The following is a 14,610-nucleotide window of genomic DNA, read 5'->3' as shown; positions in this document are numbered from 1 at the left end:
ATTGCATCCAGGGGAATCGATAGGAGCCATTTTAATTTAAATAGTTAATTTAAATAGTTGGTGCAAGCTTCTGAGCCGGCTTCATACTTGAATTAGCGACCTATGACAAAAATGTGCATTGTAGGTCATTAAGCAGTTATTGCATAAAGGTAATAAACCAGAAGTACAATTTTCTTGCCAGAAATGTACTGAGCCACTGAACGAAGATAACATCTTCTTTGCGCAGTACTGTGAACATCGTACAATTTTTAATGTAAAAAGTGTCAGAATTGCAGTTTTTTTTCTTTGTCGTCCCATTAAGAGTTAATAAACGTTTTTAATAATTTATATATTCACCTACCGGTATATGTTGATATTGATGAATACAGCTCATCCCACTTAGGCTGTGTGCACACGTTGCTGATTTTTCGCGTTTTTTTTCGCGGTTTTTCGCTATAAAAACGCTATAAAACCACAAAAAAAGCATACATTATGCATCCCATCATTTAGAATGCATTCCGCAATTTTTGTGCACATGATGCGTTTTTTTCCCGCAAAAAAAAAAAAGCATTGCTGTAAAAAACACAGCATGTTCATTAATTTTGCGGATTTTTTTGCGGATTTCCCACTATATAATGCATTGGGAAATGTCTGGAAAAATCTGCAAAACAAAAACGCGCAAAAAACGCATGCAGATTTCTTGCAGAAATTTTTCGTTTTTTCTCAGGAAATTTCTGCAAGAAATCCTGAACGTGTACACATAGCCTAAAAAAGGCTTATATGGTTACGTTGACCGAAAAATACAATTGTTGCCGCTCTTAAAATGTGACAGTGGAAAAAAAAACTACTTGATTTCGCACTTGATATATTGTTGTTGTACAGGAGAGAACTGTAAGGGTTTACCTTGATATTATTTAGTATGGTTTTAAAAACACACCTGTCCATCAGGTTCAAAATCCTTTAGATGTATTATCCTAAGGTATAAAAGACTGCTGTTATTGTCATTCTCCGAAGTGTTGTCAAGACTACTAATGTCTTATGTTGTCTCTTCTTAGATCACAACACTCATTAACCACAAAGAAAAACCAAAGAAATCCGAGAAGACCTTGCAGGCCATCCAGCGAGTGGGTCAAGCAGTAAACCAGGCAGTTGGGAGGTTCGTCACTGTAGGTGAGACTATAGCGAATGAGAACCGAGAACTTAAAGAAGAAATGGGGTTAGCCTGCAGTGAAGCAAAGCGAGCTGGTAAGTGGCAGCTATACCTGTATTTTACACATCTTCTGACTTGACAATTTACTTTTCTTTAACTTGGGTAAAACCAAAAGACTTGTTGGATCATTTACTTCTTCTGTCTTACACTGCATGTTTGTCTGATGTCTAGTTAGATAAATAGGTTTATGAGGGTTAATTGCTTTTTATGTGTTACCCAGCACTCTTGACATGCACCCGATTAGGCCTGCATAAAAACAGTAGAAAGTGTCTAGCGCTGCAGTGACTGAGGGTTCTAGTAGTGTGTTCTGCCCTTTATAATGGGACCAGTCGCTTTCTGTGAAACCAGTGTGTAAGGAACCAGCACATTTTTGAGTATAACTGGGCAAGTAGTCGAACTTTCCCATCATCCATGATATCCCCAAACTGAGCAGAAGTCCAGTAACATAGGAATGGGTGTTGGAAGTAGGGTAAGACCGTTCACTAATTTACAGCCTGACTGTTATACACTGCTCAAAAAATAAAGGGAACACTAAAATCCACATATCCCTGAATGAAATATTCCAGTTGTAAATCTTTCTTCATTACATAGTGGAATGTGTTGAGAAAAATAAAACCTAAAAATTATTTTCACGTAAATCACAACTAATATCCCACGGAGGTCTGGAGTTGGAATGATGCTCAAAATCAAATGAAAATGAAGTGGAAATGCCTCAAAACAAGGAAATGATGCTCAGTAGTGTGTATGGACTCCACGTGCCTGTATGACCTCCCTACAACGCCTGAACATGCTCCTGATGAGGCGGCAGATGGTCTCCTTAGGGATCTCCTCCCAGACCTGGACTAAAGCATCCGCCAACTCCTGGACAGTCTGTTGTGCAGTGTGACATTGGTGGATGGTGCGAGACATGATGTCCCAGATGTGTTCAATCGGATTCAGGTCTGGGGACAGGCGGGCCAGTCCATAGCTTCAATGCCTTCATCTTGCAGGAACTGCTGACACACTCCAGCCACACGAGGTCTGGCATTGTCCTGCATTAGGAGGAACCCAGGGCCAACTGCACCAGCATATGGTCTCACAAGGGGTCTGAGGAGCTCATCTCGGTACCTAATGGCAGTCAGGCTACCTCTGGCGAGCACATGGAGGGCTGTGTGGCCCTCCAAAGAAATGCCACCCCACACCATTACTGACCCACTGCCGATCCGGTTATGCTGAAGGATGTTGCAGGCAGCAGATCGTTCTCCGCGGCGTCTCCAGACTCTGTCACGTCTGTCACATGTTCCCAGAGTGAACCTGCTTTCATCTGTGAAGGGCACAGGGCGCCAGTGGCAAATTTGCCAATCCTGGTGTTCTGTGGCAAATGCCAAGCGTCCTGCACGGTGTTGGAATGTGAGCACAGCCCCCATCTGTAGACGTCGGGAAATCAGACCATCCTCATGGAGTCTGTTTCTAGCCGTTTGTGCAGACACTGCTGGAGGTCATTTTTCAGGGCTCTGGCAGTGCTCCTCCTGTTCCTCCATGCACAAAGGCTGAGGTAGCGGTCCTGCTGCTGGGTTGTTCCCCTCCTACGGCCCCCTCCACGTCTCCTGATGTACTGGCCTGTCTCCTGGTATCGCCTCCAGCCTCTGGACACTACGCTGACAGACACAGCAATCCTTGCCACAGCTCACATTGATGTGCCATCCTGGATGAGCTGCACTATCTGAGCCACTTGTGTAGGTTGTAGAGTCCGTCTCTTGCTACCACGAGTGTGAAAGCACAATCAACATTCAAAAGTGACCAAAACATCAGCCAGAAAGAATTGGTACTGAGATGTGGTCTGTGGTCCCCACCTGCAGAACCACTCTTTTATTGAGTTTGTCTTGATAATTGCCAATAACTTCCATCTGTTGTCTATTCCATTTGCACAACAGCATGTGAAATTGATTGTCAAACAGTGTTGTTTCCTAAGTGGACAGTTTGATTTCACAGAAGTTTGATTTACTTGGAGTTATATTCTGTTGTTTAAGTATTCCATTTGTTTTTTTGAGCAGTGTATGATGTGGTGATATGATGGACAGGATCAGCATATAGAGTATGTACCCAGGCCATCAGAGGATACTCTTGAGCAACTGGCTCAGATCTTTCATTTTCTTCTTATACTTGTGTTTGTGTAAATGGTATGTGAAAAGTGGTGTCCACTACCGGACAAACTATTCTGAATTGCCTAAATTCACCACGCAGAATCAAAAACCAAAAACATTTACCGTACTCTACTCCCTGAAAAATGCTGCTACAATGTCAGCGTTGTGTCTCCTAGAGGTTATGTGACATTGGCTGCAACGGTCAAGGAGTCAGTTGCAGTCTGTCAGTATTTTATCAGCTTAAATGAGAGGATATTTATAAAACGACTTTAGGATGACTTAAAAATTTTTTTAATGACTTTTGTGCCTGTGTGTATTGGCTCTATTGACAACAGTTCAGATTTGCTTAGGCTACTTTCACACTGGTGTTTTTTGCCAGACGTCGCAATGCGTCGTTTATGGCAAAAAACGCATCCCGCAAAGTTGTTTGCAGGATGCGTTTTTGCCCCATAGATTAACATTAGCGACGGTTGCGCCGTGTTGTGGTGGACCGCCGGGAGCAAAAAACGTTACACCTCCCTGCACCTTACAATGCGGCAGCGGATGCGCCGGAGAAATGCATCCGCTGCACCCGTTGTGCAGTGCGTCAAACGCTAGCGTCGGAATCTCTGCCCGACGCATTGCGACGCTAGTGTGAAAGTAGCCTTAGCAGCAGCTAGATTTTCATAAGAAAGTTGCATTCTGTAGGTGACTTCTATAGGACCGTTTTGTCAGCATGCTCAGTGACCTGTGCATAGATCCCTTTGCAGGGAAGGGGAGATGAGCTGTTACTTGATGTCAGGGGTGTAATCTTGCTTTCTGGATTGCATTCCAGCCTATGATGATAATTGTATAACAGAAAAGATTTCAGGATTTTCTTTAAAACTTATATAGACACGTACGTATACAGTTTTGCTTTTCCCTTAAATTCCAATGAGATACAACACATTTTTTGCATAAAAACTTGATTTAATGATTTAAACAATACACTTTTTGTGACGCTACAGTCAATAGAATTCATAATTAGTCATTTGATAGGTAATTAAAAGGGAAATTAAGCACATCCTGAAATGTGTGGAAAAGCAGAGGTGTAAAAGTGTGTCATACAGCAGATAATCTGGAGAAGTCCGTTCCTATCTGCATATACAGTGGGATGTAAAATGTTGCAATGTATTTGTATTAGGCTATGTTCACACTTTGCGGATTTTGCTGCGGATCTGCAGCAGTTTCCCATGAGTTTACAGTACAATGTAAACCTATGGGAAACAAAAAACTCTGTGCACATGCTGCAGAAAAATCCGCGCGGAAACGCTGCGGATTACATTCCGCAGCATGTCACTTCTTTTCTGTGGATTTTTACCTGCTCCAATAGGAAACTGCAGATGAAAATCCGCAGAAGAAACCGCAGTAAAAACCGCGATAAATCCGCAGTAAAAACCGCGACGGGTTTTCACTGCGGATTTTGGAATTCTGCTGCGGAAAAATCCGCAGTGGAATCCGCAAAGTGTGAACATAGCCTTACTAAGACTAGGTTCACTCTAGCTTTAGAAGCCCTGTTTCATAGGAACAAAAACATGCAACTCCTACTAAATGGGTCTATTCTACAGTATGACGTACACAAACTGCACCATTTGCTATAATTGGTTCCACTGGTTTCCGTTCGGGTGCACATCACTTAAACAAAAAAATGAGCAATATGATTATTTTCTGAAAAAAATGTTGGAATCTGCAATGTAGTCTCCTAACAAAGGCTCGTAGTCAAGCTAGGTGTTATAAATGTGTGCCAAGTATTAAAGGAAAGTATTCTCTCCGAAAACGTGTTGTTTATATCAACTTTCTATGTTAAAAACGGGATTAGCCCATCTCCTCCACCCTGCACAGTGACTAATGCACATGTTGTAGTGCATGACCATAACACTTTCCCATAGAAGTCAATGAATCCTTCTCCAGATCATTGCAGGCTGGAAAGCAAATCTCTGATCGGCTGTGTAGAGTTGTGGTGCAGCTCAGGCAAAATGGTCGCTGATGATATGAAATAAAATTATACAATGAGAAAATGTAAACCAAATAAAAATCCATACCCATTTCTGCATTTCATTTGTAAAAGAAATGAAGGTAATGAATTCCCTTTTATTAGTCATAGCCTTGTATGTAATTATGCGATTCTATACTGGCTGTGTCTTTCAGTAGTAGCTGCAGAAGATGAGCGGGGTCACCCTGTATATTTTATGCCATTATCTTTATTCATCCAAGGATAAATGCCCTCGTAATCTTTTATTCATGTCCTTACTAAACATTTGTCAACGTTCAGCATTTGTTTTGTATCACTTTATTAGAGAGTCTTTCCTTCATTACTTGTGTAAATAAATTCCCAGTAACAGCAAACAGTTCTCTATGCGCCAATATTTATTCCTTGTACATCATTCATTACTAATACAGCAGCTAAGATGTAGCTTTGCTGATAATTCTTAGACAAACAGCTCCCGTATTCTGCATGAATTACAGTTCAGCATTTCTGGCTTATAGAAGATCGATGGTGGGGTGGAAGGGTGGCCCATTCTTTGTGACCTGCACTGCAGTCAAGTTATCTTGCCTAACAGGGAATCCTATTGTTCTATTTACACGCTGAAATTGATGACGCATCCAAATTTACAATACTACTTAGTCTTTTATATGCTGCATACAATCACTGAAATTATATTTGAAGCACTTTTTTACCTTCTTACATCCAGTAAGGTAGAAAAATGAACTATTTATGGCTTATAATAATAATAATAATAATAGTAATAATCATCATCATCATCTCTTTATTTATCGCTAACCTATTCCGCAGCACCTTACAATTTTTGCACATAATATCATTGCTGTCCCCGATGGGGCTCACAATCTAAATTCCCTATCAGTATATGTCTTAAAAGGAGGAAAAAAAATATTCTACTAGTTCCAAAATAAGATCCTAAATACATTTCCCAAATAATGCCCCCATATCATTCTTGAAATTAATGTATAATATTATTATTATGCTTACTTATATTGCGCTATCATATTCTGCAATGCTTTACAAATCTTGCAGTGGCTGTCCCAATTGTGGCTCATAACCTAGATTTCCTATACGTGTGTCTTTGGAGTATTGGTGGAAACCGAAGAACCCAGAGGAAACTCACGCAAACATGAGAAAAACATGTCCTTGGTGGGATTTGAACCCAGGACTAGAGATGGGCAATCCCAAACAGTAAAGTTTGGTGTCTGTACCAAACACCTACTGTTCGGGCATTGACTCAGAACACAGACTTCACCTGGATGTCCGTCTTACAGCGTGAGCTGTAAAAAGTTTACCTTCGGTCACTGGCATCAGCTGATGGGACTACTACTCCCATCATCCTACGCCTGCTGCCGCGAATAAAAGTGAGAGCAGTTGCGGCTGATGTGGGTATTCATCAGCCGCCGCCTGTGCTGTAAATAAATAACGAATTAAAACCTGTGTGAGTTTTTTTATAAAGAGCCAGGCAAAACTGACAGCTGCGGGCTGCAACTCTATGCTGTCGGCTTTAGCAAGGATGGTTATCAAGAATAGAAGGGTCCCCACGCTGTTTTTTAAGTCACCCCCATTTTTGACAACCATCCAAGTGGACAATTGGGGGCTGGTAATCTCAGGCTGATAAGGGGCCATGGATATTGGCCCCTCCAGCCTAAAAATGGCAGCCCACAGTCACCCTGGAAAAGGCGCACCTATTAGATCCGCCAATTCTGGTACCTTGCCTGGCTCTATCCACTTGCCCTGTGGCGGTGGCAAGTGGGGTTCATATTTGTGGGGTTGATGTCATTTTTGTATTGTCCGGTGATGTCAAGCCCATGGTTTAGTAATGGAGAGGTGTCTATAAGACAACTTTCCATTACTAATCCTATAGTTGTATTGTAAATAAACACACATCAATTATAAAGTCCTTTATCTGAAATAAAAAAAAACACACTTTTCCTTTTTTATTTAAAAATAACAAACACCGTTAGCTGAGTATACGGCCCATTCCATTGAAGACCTTGTCTCCTATAATAAAACAAAAATTAAAAACAACACTATCCCTCACCTGTCCATCGTCTTAATCCATGTCTGGGGAGAAACCTTTTTCAACTTGGGCGGTGCCAAGATGCAACTGTCCAGGCTGAGCACAACTGAGGAATGAGCTGCTGCATCAGTAACCAGTGGTGAAGTAATCGTGGTTACCGCAGGTCACTTCTGGCTGCATTTGCAGTCAGGCTCCTGAACTGCCGTGACCACTGTGAGATCACCACTAGCACAGTGAGAAAAAGTCTCACGGTGCAGTACTGAGCTCAGAGATTTCACCGGGAGAAATGAGAAATTTCTCCTAGTGAACTGCTATGAACTCGCCTCTGCACCGTGACACTTTTTGTCACTGTGCTAGCGCTGATCTCACCGAGGTCACAGCAGTTCAGGGGCATCAGTGACTGGCGGTAACCTCGATGACGTCACTTCTGGTTACTGATGCTGCACTAGCAGCAGCTCATTTTTCAGTTGTTCTCAGCCTGGACGGTTGCATCTTGGCACCATGCAGGTTGAAAACTGTTTAACCCCAGACTTGGAGTAATGCGTGGGACAGAATAACGGACAGGTGAAGGACATGGGTTTTTTTTGTTTTTTTTTAGTATAAGAGGCAAGGGCTTCAATGGAACGGGTGTTACTCACTGTTTATTTTTAAACAAAAAAAAACAAACCACTTTTCCTTTTTTATTTCAAATAAAGGACTTTATTCTGGCTGTGTCTTTCTTTACCATATAACTATAGGATTATTAATGGATAGTTGTCTTATAGACTCCTCTCCATTACTGAGCTGCGGGCTCACACTGTTATTTGGCAGCATGGGAACTGCGGTTATCTGACCAGCGGTAATGATTTTACCGCCGATCAGAGGCAGTTTTTGCTGCTCTGTCATTCACATGACAGCATGACAAACGCTGGATGTTCAGGCTCCCATTCAAGTGAATGGTGTCTGAGCGTTGTTCTGGTACTCGAACTTTTTTTTTTTTTATTAACTGTTTGGCCAAACCCAGCTGACCCAAACATCCAGGGGTCTGCCCATCTTTACACTGGACCCCAGCGATGCAAAGTAACAGTGCTAACCACTGAGCCATCGTGCTGCCATATAGTGCTTATGTAATAGTGAGACAGTACCAAAATAAGATTGCAAAGTATTAAATAGCAGGATTAGACCCTGCTGAAGGACCATAATGAAGACGACCGCAGGGCACATACTCCTTTTGCCCCTGCTATAATCCACTTGGCCATGTCCTGCCGATTGACATGATTGTGTCATAACTTTGATCCTGCACTGTCTATTGGATATAGATCCATAAGCCCATTTGTCCGAACCCTGAAGAAGGCTTACCGTAACCTGGCTAAACATTTCTTTTTTTTTATTACTACCACCATCTGGATGCTATTATATATTACAAGAACTTTTTCTGGTCTCCGTAATTTCCCTGTTCCCATGTGGTCCCTCAGCTGAAGTGTTGCATGCAGAACTGTGGTGGAGACCGATTACCGTAACCCAAATTTCATTAGAAAAGCCCTGGAATCAGACTGCTGCATTCCCCACATAACTTAGAGGTCTGCTGATTTCTTTGGCTCATGTTCACTTTCTCTCATCAACAGCAAGCAGACTGTCAGTCAGGATTTCATTCAATAACAATCCCTTTTTCCGCTTCTGGGCTATTTCAAAGCCTCCCCGTGCTTCAGTGGCCTCAGGGTGGGTTGTGTTTCCAGGCTTCTTGCCAAGACTGGTCATATTTTGTGGATTACATTGTTTTGGCTCATTTTCTTTGTGACAGGATGACGAGCAGGGATTTGTGACGCGATGTGTTTTGTGTGTTTGTCAGTTCTACATGTTCCACAAGCTAACCTTTAGTAAGCACAGGTATCGAAATGCCGCTCAACCCCAATGAGCAGCTGGCTCTAGTGCTTCTCCGTGCACCCACTCATTACATGTTTCTTGTGAGAAGCTATGCAGAACAGGAATAAAATCAGTTGATTCACTGTACATATAATAAAGCATGATTTAAATTTACCACAGGTGGACGTTAAGCAGGTTGTAGACCATGCCCCCTCCCTACGTCTTCAGCTTATCGTCCCTGAGGACAAAAGGTGCCCTCCAAAATGGCAGATGTAGGCAGAGAAAAATTGGGGAAGCCACTATACACTTTGGACCAGGTATGGACAGCTTTTTTGGTCTGAGGTCCCCAATGTCAGACTGATCCAATTTAAAGGGTTGCAATAAAACATAAGAGGTTAGAACTAGAAGAGATTTATGGCATTATGAAAGGATTTGTCATAAATGTATGGTGTGTGCCGATACCACTTCCAGGACTCCAACTTTCCTGTAAATAGACAATCCCTTCTCTGTTCACACTCTAGAAAGGTAGAGACCATGCATGGGGCTTTCTCCATCTTTAAGTTGTTACTTGCTACTTCAACTATTATTTCTGTAAAACAATAGTGAACATAGGGCACAAATGCATTGCCTCACTCGAGTGCTACACTGATTGGAGACCACTATTCTGCAGATATATGGGGATCACAAAAATGCCCACACAATGCTACGTTAGTGCTTACCCATCCCTGCTTCCACACTACATACCAGGCTTCTTCTCTGTGACATAGAAAATATGAGCAAGCACCAGTCATAGACAAGCAGGCCTGTGACCTGATGGTTTGGGAGGCCATGTACAATATCATCATGGGCCATAGATGCACCCTGTAGTAGTAGATAGTCAGCTGACATTTTTCTAATGTGTACGACTATTTTTAGGCTGGTGCTAGACCTAAACAGTCCTACTTAATTAAAAAGGCTTTTATATCACTATCTGAGAAACAAAAATCCAACCATATAAAAAGAGCCTAAGTATTGTATGTGTAATAAATAATAAGGTATAATATCTGCAGACACCATAGTTGGGCCACAGGATGTATATATCCAGACAATACACCTAGTACACACAATAGCCTATTCACAAAAAGGTATAGTCATAGCATACATGAATATTACATTTTACGACCCACCATAGCAAGGGGAGATGGCACTACAGGTTAAATCATATCCAGTAATATTTCAGCATTCTATGTTAACCATGATATACACACACACACACACACACACGCGCGGTCAAAATTCTTGGTACCCCTCGTTTAATTACACAAAAACCCACAATGGTCTCAGAAATAACTTGAGTCTGACAAAAGTAATAATAAAAAATCTGTGAAAATAAACAAATGAACGTCAGACATTGCTTTTCAAGCATGCTTCCACAGAATTTAAAAAAAAAATAACTCTTGAAATAGACCTGGACATGAATGATGGTACCCTTAACTTAATATTTTGTTGCACATCCTTTTGAGGCAATCACTGCAATCAAATGATTCTGTAACTGTCAATGAGACTTCTGCACCTCTCGACAGGTATTTTGGCCCACTCCTCAAGAGCAAACTGCTCCAGTTGTCTCGTGTTTGAAGATTGCCTTTTCCAGGTGGCATGTTTCAGCTCTTTCCAAAGATGCTCAATAGGATTTAGGTCAGGGCTCATAGAAGGTCACTTCGGAATAGTCCAATGTTTTTCCTCTTAGCCATTCTTGAATGTTTTTAGCTGTGTGTTTTGGGTCATTATCCTGTTGCAAGACCCATGACCTGTGACTGAGGCCAAGCTTTCTGACACTGGGAAGCACATTTCTCTCTAGAATCCCTTGATAGGCTTGAGATTTCATTTTACCCTGCACAGACTCTAGACACCCTGTGCCAAATGTTGCAAAGCAGCCCCAGAACATAACAGAGCTTCCTCTATGTTTCACAGTAGGGACATTGTTCTTTTCTTGATATGCTTCATTTTTCCATCTGTGAACATAGAGCTGATGAGCCTTGACAAAAAGTTCCATTTTTGTCTCCTCTGTCCATAGAACATTCTGCCAGAGGCTTTGTGGCTTGTCAACATGAAGTTTGGCAAATTCCAGTCTGTCTTTTTTATGATTTTTTTTTCAACAATGGTGTCCGCCTTGGTCGTCTCCCATGAAGTCCACTTTGGCTCAGACAACGACGGATGGTGCAATGTCACACTGATGTTCCTTGAGCTTGAAGTCCACCTTTAATCTGTTTAGAAGTTTTTCTGGGCTCTTTGTTACCATTCGTATTATCCGTCTTTGACTTGTCATCAATTTTCCTCCTGCGGCCACGTCCAGGGAGGTTGGCTACAGTCCCATGGATCTTACATTTCTGAATAATATGTGCAACTGTAGTCACAGGAACATCAAGCTGCTTGGCGATGATCTTATAACTTTTACCTTTTAACATGTTTGTCTATAATTTTCTTTCTAATCTCCTGAGACAACTCTTTCCTTTGCTTCCTTTGGTCCATGTTGATTGTGATACACACCATGTCTCCAACAGCACAGTGAGTATCTGTAGCCCTATATACAGGCCCACTCACTGGTTCCAAGACTGTAGACACCTGTGATGCTAGTTAGTGGACACTCCGTGATTTAACATGTCCCTTTTGTCACATTATTTTCAGGGGTACCATCATTTCTGTCCAGGCCTATTTCATGAGTGTTTTTTTTTTTTTTTTAATTCTCTGGAAGCATGGTTGAAAAGCAGTCTTGACTTTTATTTGTTCATGATCATAGATTTTTTATTTATTATTACTCTCAGATTCAAGATTACTGTCAGATTCAAGTTATTTCTGTGACCAATGTTGGTTAATTTGTCATTAAACAAGGGGTACTAACAATTTTGACCATGTGTATGTATGTGTGTACAGTACCTTGTGAAAGTATTCGGCCCCCTGCAACTTTTCAACCTTTTCCCACATATCATGCTTCAAACATAAAGATACCAAATGTAAATTTTTGGTGAAGAATCAACAAGTGGAACACAGTTGTGAAGTTGAACGAAATTTATTGGTTATTTAAAATTTTTGTGGAAATTTAATAACTGAAAAGTGGGGCGTGTAATATTATTCGGGCCCTTTAACTTAATACTTTGTTGCGCCACCTTTTGCTGCGATTACAGCTGCAAGTCGCTTGGGGTATATGTCTATCAGTTTTGTTCATCGAGAGACTGAAATTCTTGCCCATTCTTCCTTGACAAACAGCTCGAGCTCTGTGAGGTTTGATGGGGATCATTTGTGAACAGCAGTTTTCAGCTCTTTCCACAGATTCTTGATTGGATTGAGGTCTGGACTTTGACTTGGCCATTCTAACACCTGGATACGTTTATTTGTGAACCATTCCATTGTAGATTTTGCTTTGTTTGGGATCTTTGTCTTGTTGGAAGACAAATCTCCGTCCCAGTCTCAGGTCTTTTGCAGACCCCAACAGGTTTTCTTCAAGAATGGTCCTGTATTTGGCTCCATCCATCTTCCCACCAATTTTAACCATCTTCCTTGTCCCAGCTGAAGAAAAGCAGGCCCAAACCATGATGCTGGCACCACCATGTTTGACAGTGGGGATGGTGTGTTCAGGGTGATGAGCTATATTGCCTTAACGCCAAACATATCGTTTGGCATTGTTGCCAAAAAGTTTGATTTTGGTTTCATCTGACCAGAGCACCTTCCTCCACATGTTTGGTGTGTCTCCCAGGTGGCTTGTTGCAAACTTTAAAGGACACTTTTTATGGTTACCTTTGACGAATGGCTTTCTTTTTGCCACTCTTCCATAAAGGCCAGATTTGTGCAGTGTACGACTGATTGTTGTCCTATGGACAGACTTTCCCACCTCAGCTGTAGATCTCTGCAGTTCATCCAGAGTGATCATGGGCCTTTTGGCTGCATCTCTGATCAGTCTTCTCCTTGTTTGAGATGAAAGTTTAGAGGGACGGCTGGGTCTTGGTAGATTTGCAGTGGTATGATACTCCTTCCATTTCAATATTACCGTTTGCCCAGTGCTCCTTGGGATGTTTAAAGTTTTGGAAATCATTTTGTATCCAAATCTGGCTTTAAACTTCCCCACAACAGTATCACGGACCTGCCTGTTGTGTTGCTTAGTCTTCACGATGCTCTGTGTGCTTCAAACAGAACCCTGAGACTATCACAGAGCAGGTGCATTTAACGGAGACTTGATTACACACAGGTGGATTATATTTATCATCATTAGGCATTTAGGACAATATTGGATCATTCAGAGATCCACAATGAACTTCTGGAGTGCGTTTGCTGCACTGAAAGTAAAGGGGCCGAATAATATTGCACGCCCCACTTTTCAGTTTTTGAATTTCCACAAAAATTTAAAATAACCAATAAATTTTGTTCAACTTAACAATTGTGTTCCACTTGTTGTTGATTCTTCACCAAAAATTTACATTTGGTATCTTATGTTTGAAGCATGACATGTGGGAAAAGGTTGAAAAGTTCCAGGGGGCCGATGATGAGCTTCAAGAGGTAGTCACAGGAAATGGTCTTCCAACAATCTTGAAGGAGAGTTCCCAGAGATGCTTAGCACTTGTTGGCCCTTTTGCCTTCACTCTGCGGTCCAGCTCACCCCAAACCATCCCGATTGGCTTCTGCTCTAGTGACTGTGGAGGCCAAGTCATCTGGCGTAGCACCCCATCACTCTCCTTCTTGGTCAAATAGCCCTTACACAGCCTGGAGGTGTGTTTGGGGTCATTGTCCTGTTGAAAAATAAATGATGGTCAAACTAAACGCAAACCGGATGGAATCGCATGCCGCTGCAAGATGCTGTGGTAGCCATTCTGATTCATTATGCCTTCAAGTTTGAATAAATCCCCAACAGTGTCAACAGCAAAGCACCCACACACCATCACACCTCCTTCTCCATGCTTCATGGTGGGAACCAGGTATGTAGAGTCCATCCGTTCACCTTTTCTGTGTCGCACAAAGACACAGTGGTTGGAACCCAAGATCTCAAATTTAGACTCATCAGACCAAAGCACAGATTTCCGCTGGTCTAATGTCCATTACTTGTGTTCTTTAGGCCAAACAAGTCTCTTCTGCTTGTTGCCTGCCTTAGCAGTGGTTTCCTAGCAGCTATGTTACCATGAAGGCCTGCTGCACAATATGTATATAATAGAATCATGGTTAACAAAGAATGTGCTGAATATATCTATTTCTATATATCACAGTGAGTATTGTCTGATCCAGTATATGTAGTAGTAGTCAGAATCAGAGTAAAATGTGTGGAAAAAGAAAGTTTGTTCTAAAATATGCAATTACCATACCTGTATCCATCTTCTGTTGCAATGGCACCAAGCCCCGATTCGTGTTTCGGCACTAGCCTTAGTCAGGGGGCGTTGGTTCTGTTAGAATG

At 41.8% G+C, this 14,610-nt stretch overlaps 1 protein-coding gene across 1 annotated transcript in view; it reads left to right on the top strand.

Annotated features, from left to right (window-relative positions):
- The window catches only part of CTNNAL1 (catenin alpha like 1), a 412,273-nt gene that overhangs the window by 199,078 nt on the left and 198,585 nt on the right, over positions 1 to 14,610 (top strand). Inside the window, exon 2 of the mRNA XM_069730576.1 lies at positions 1,035 to 1,224. Coding sequence (XP_069586677.1) covers positions 1,035 to 1,224 — 190 coding nt within the window. The remainder of the gene's footprint in view (positions 1 to 1,034; positions 1,225 to 14,610) is intronic.

Source organism: Ranitomeya imitator, chromosome 6 (assembly GCF_032444005.1).
Source record: "Ranitomeya imitator isolate aRanImi1 chromosome 6, aRanImi1.pri, whole genome shotgun sequence".
Taxonomy (NCBI): Eukaryota; Metazoa; Chordata; class Amphibia; order Anura; family Dendrobatidae; genus Ranitomeya; species Ranitomeya imitator.
The sequence above is the reverse complement of the archived record's forward strand: the minus strand, read 5'-3'. Positions and strand labels throughout refer to the sequence as shown.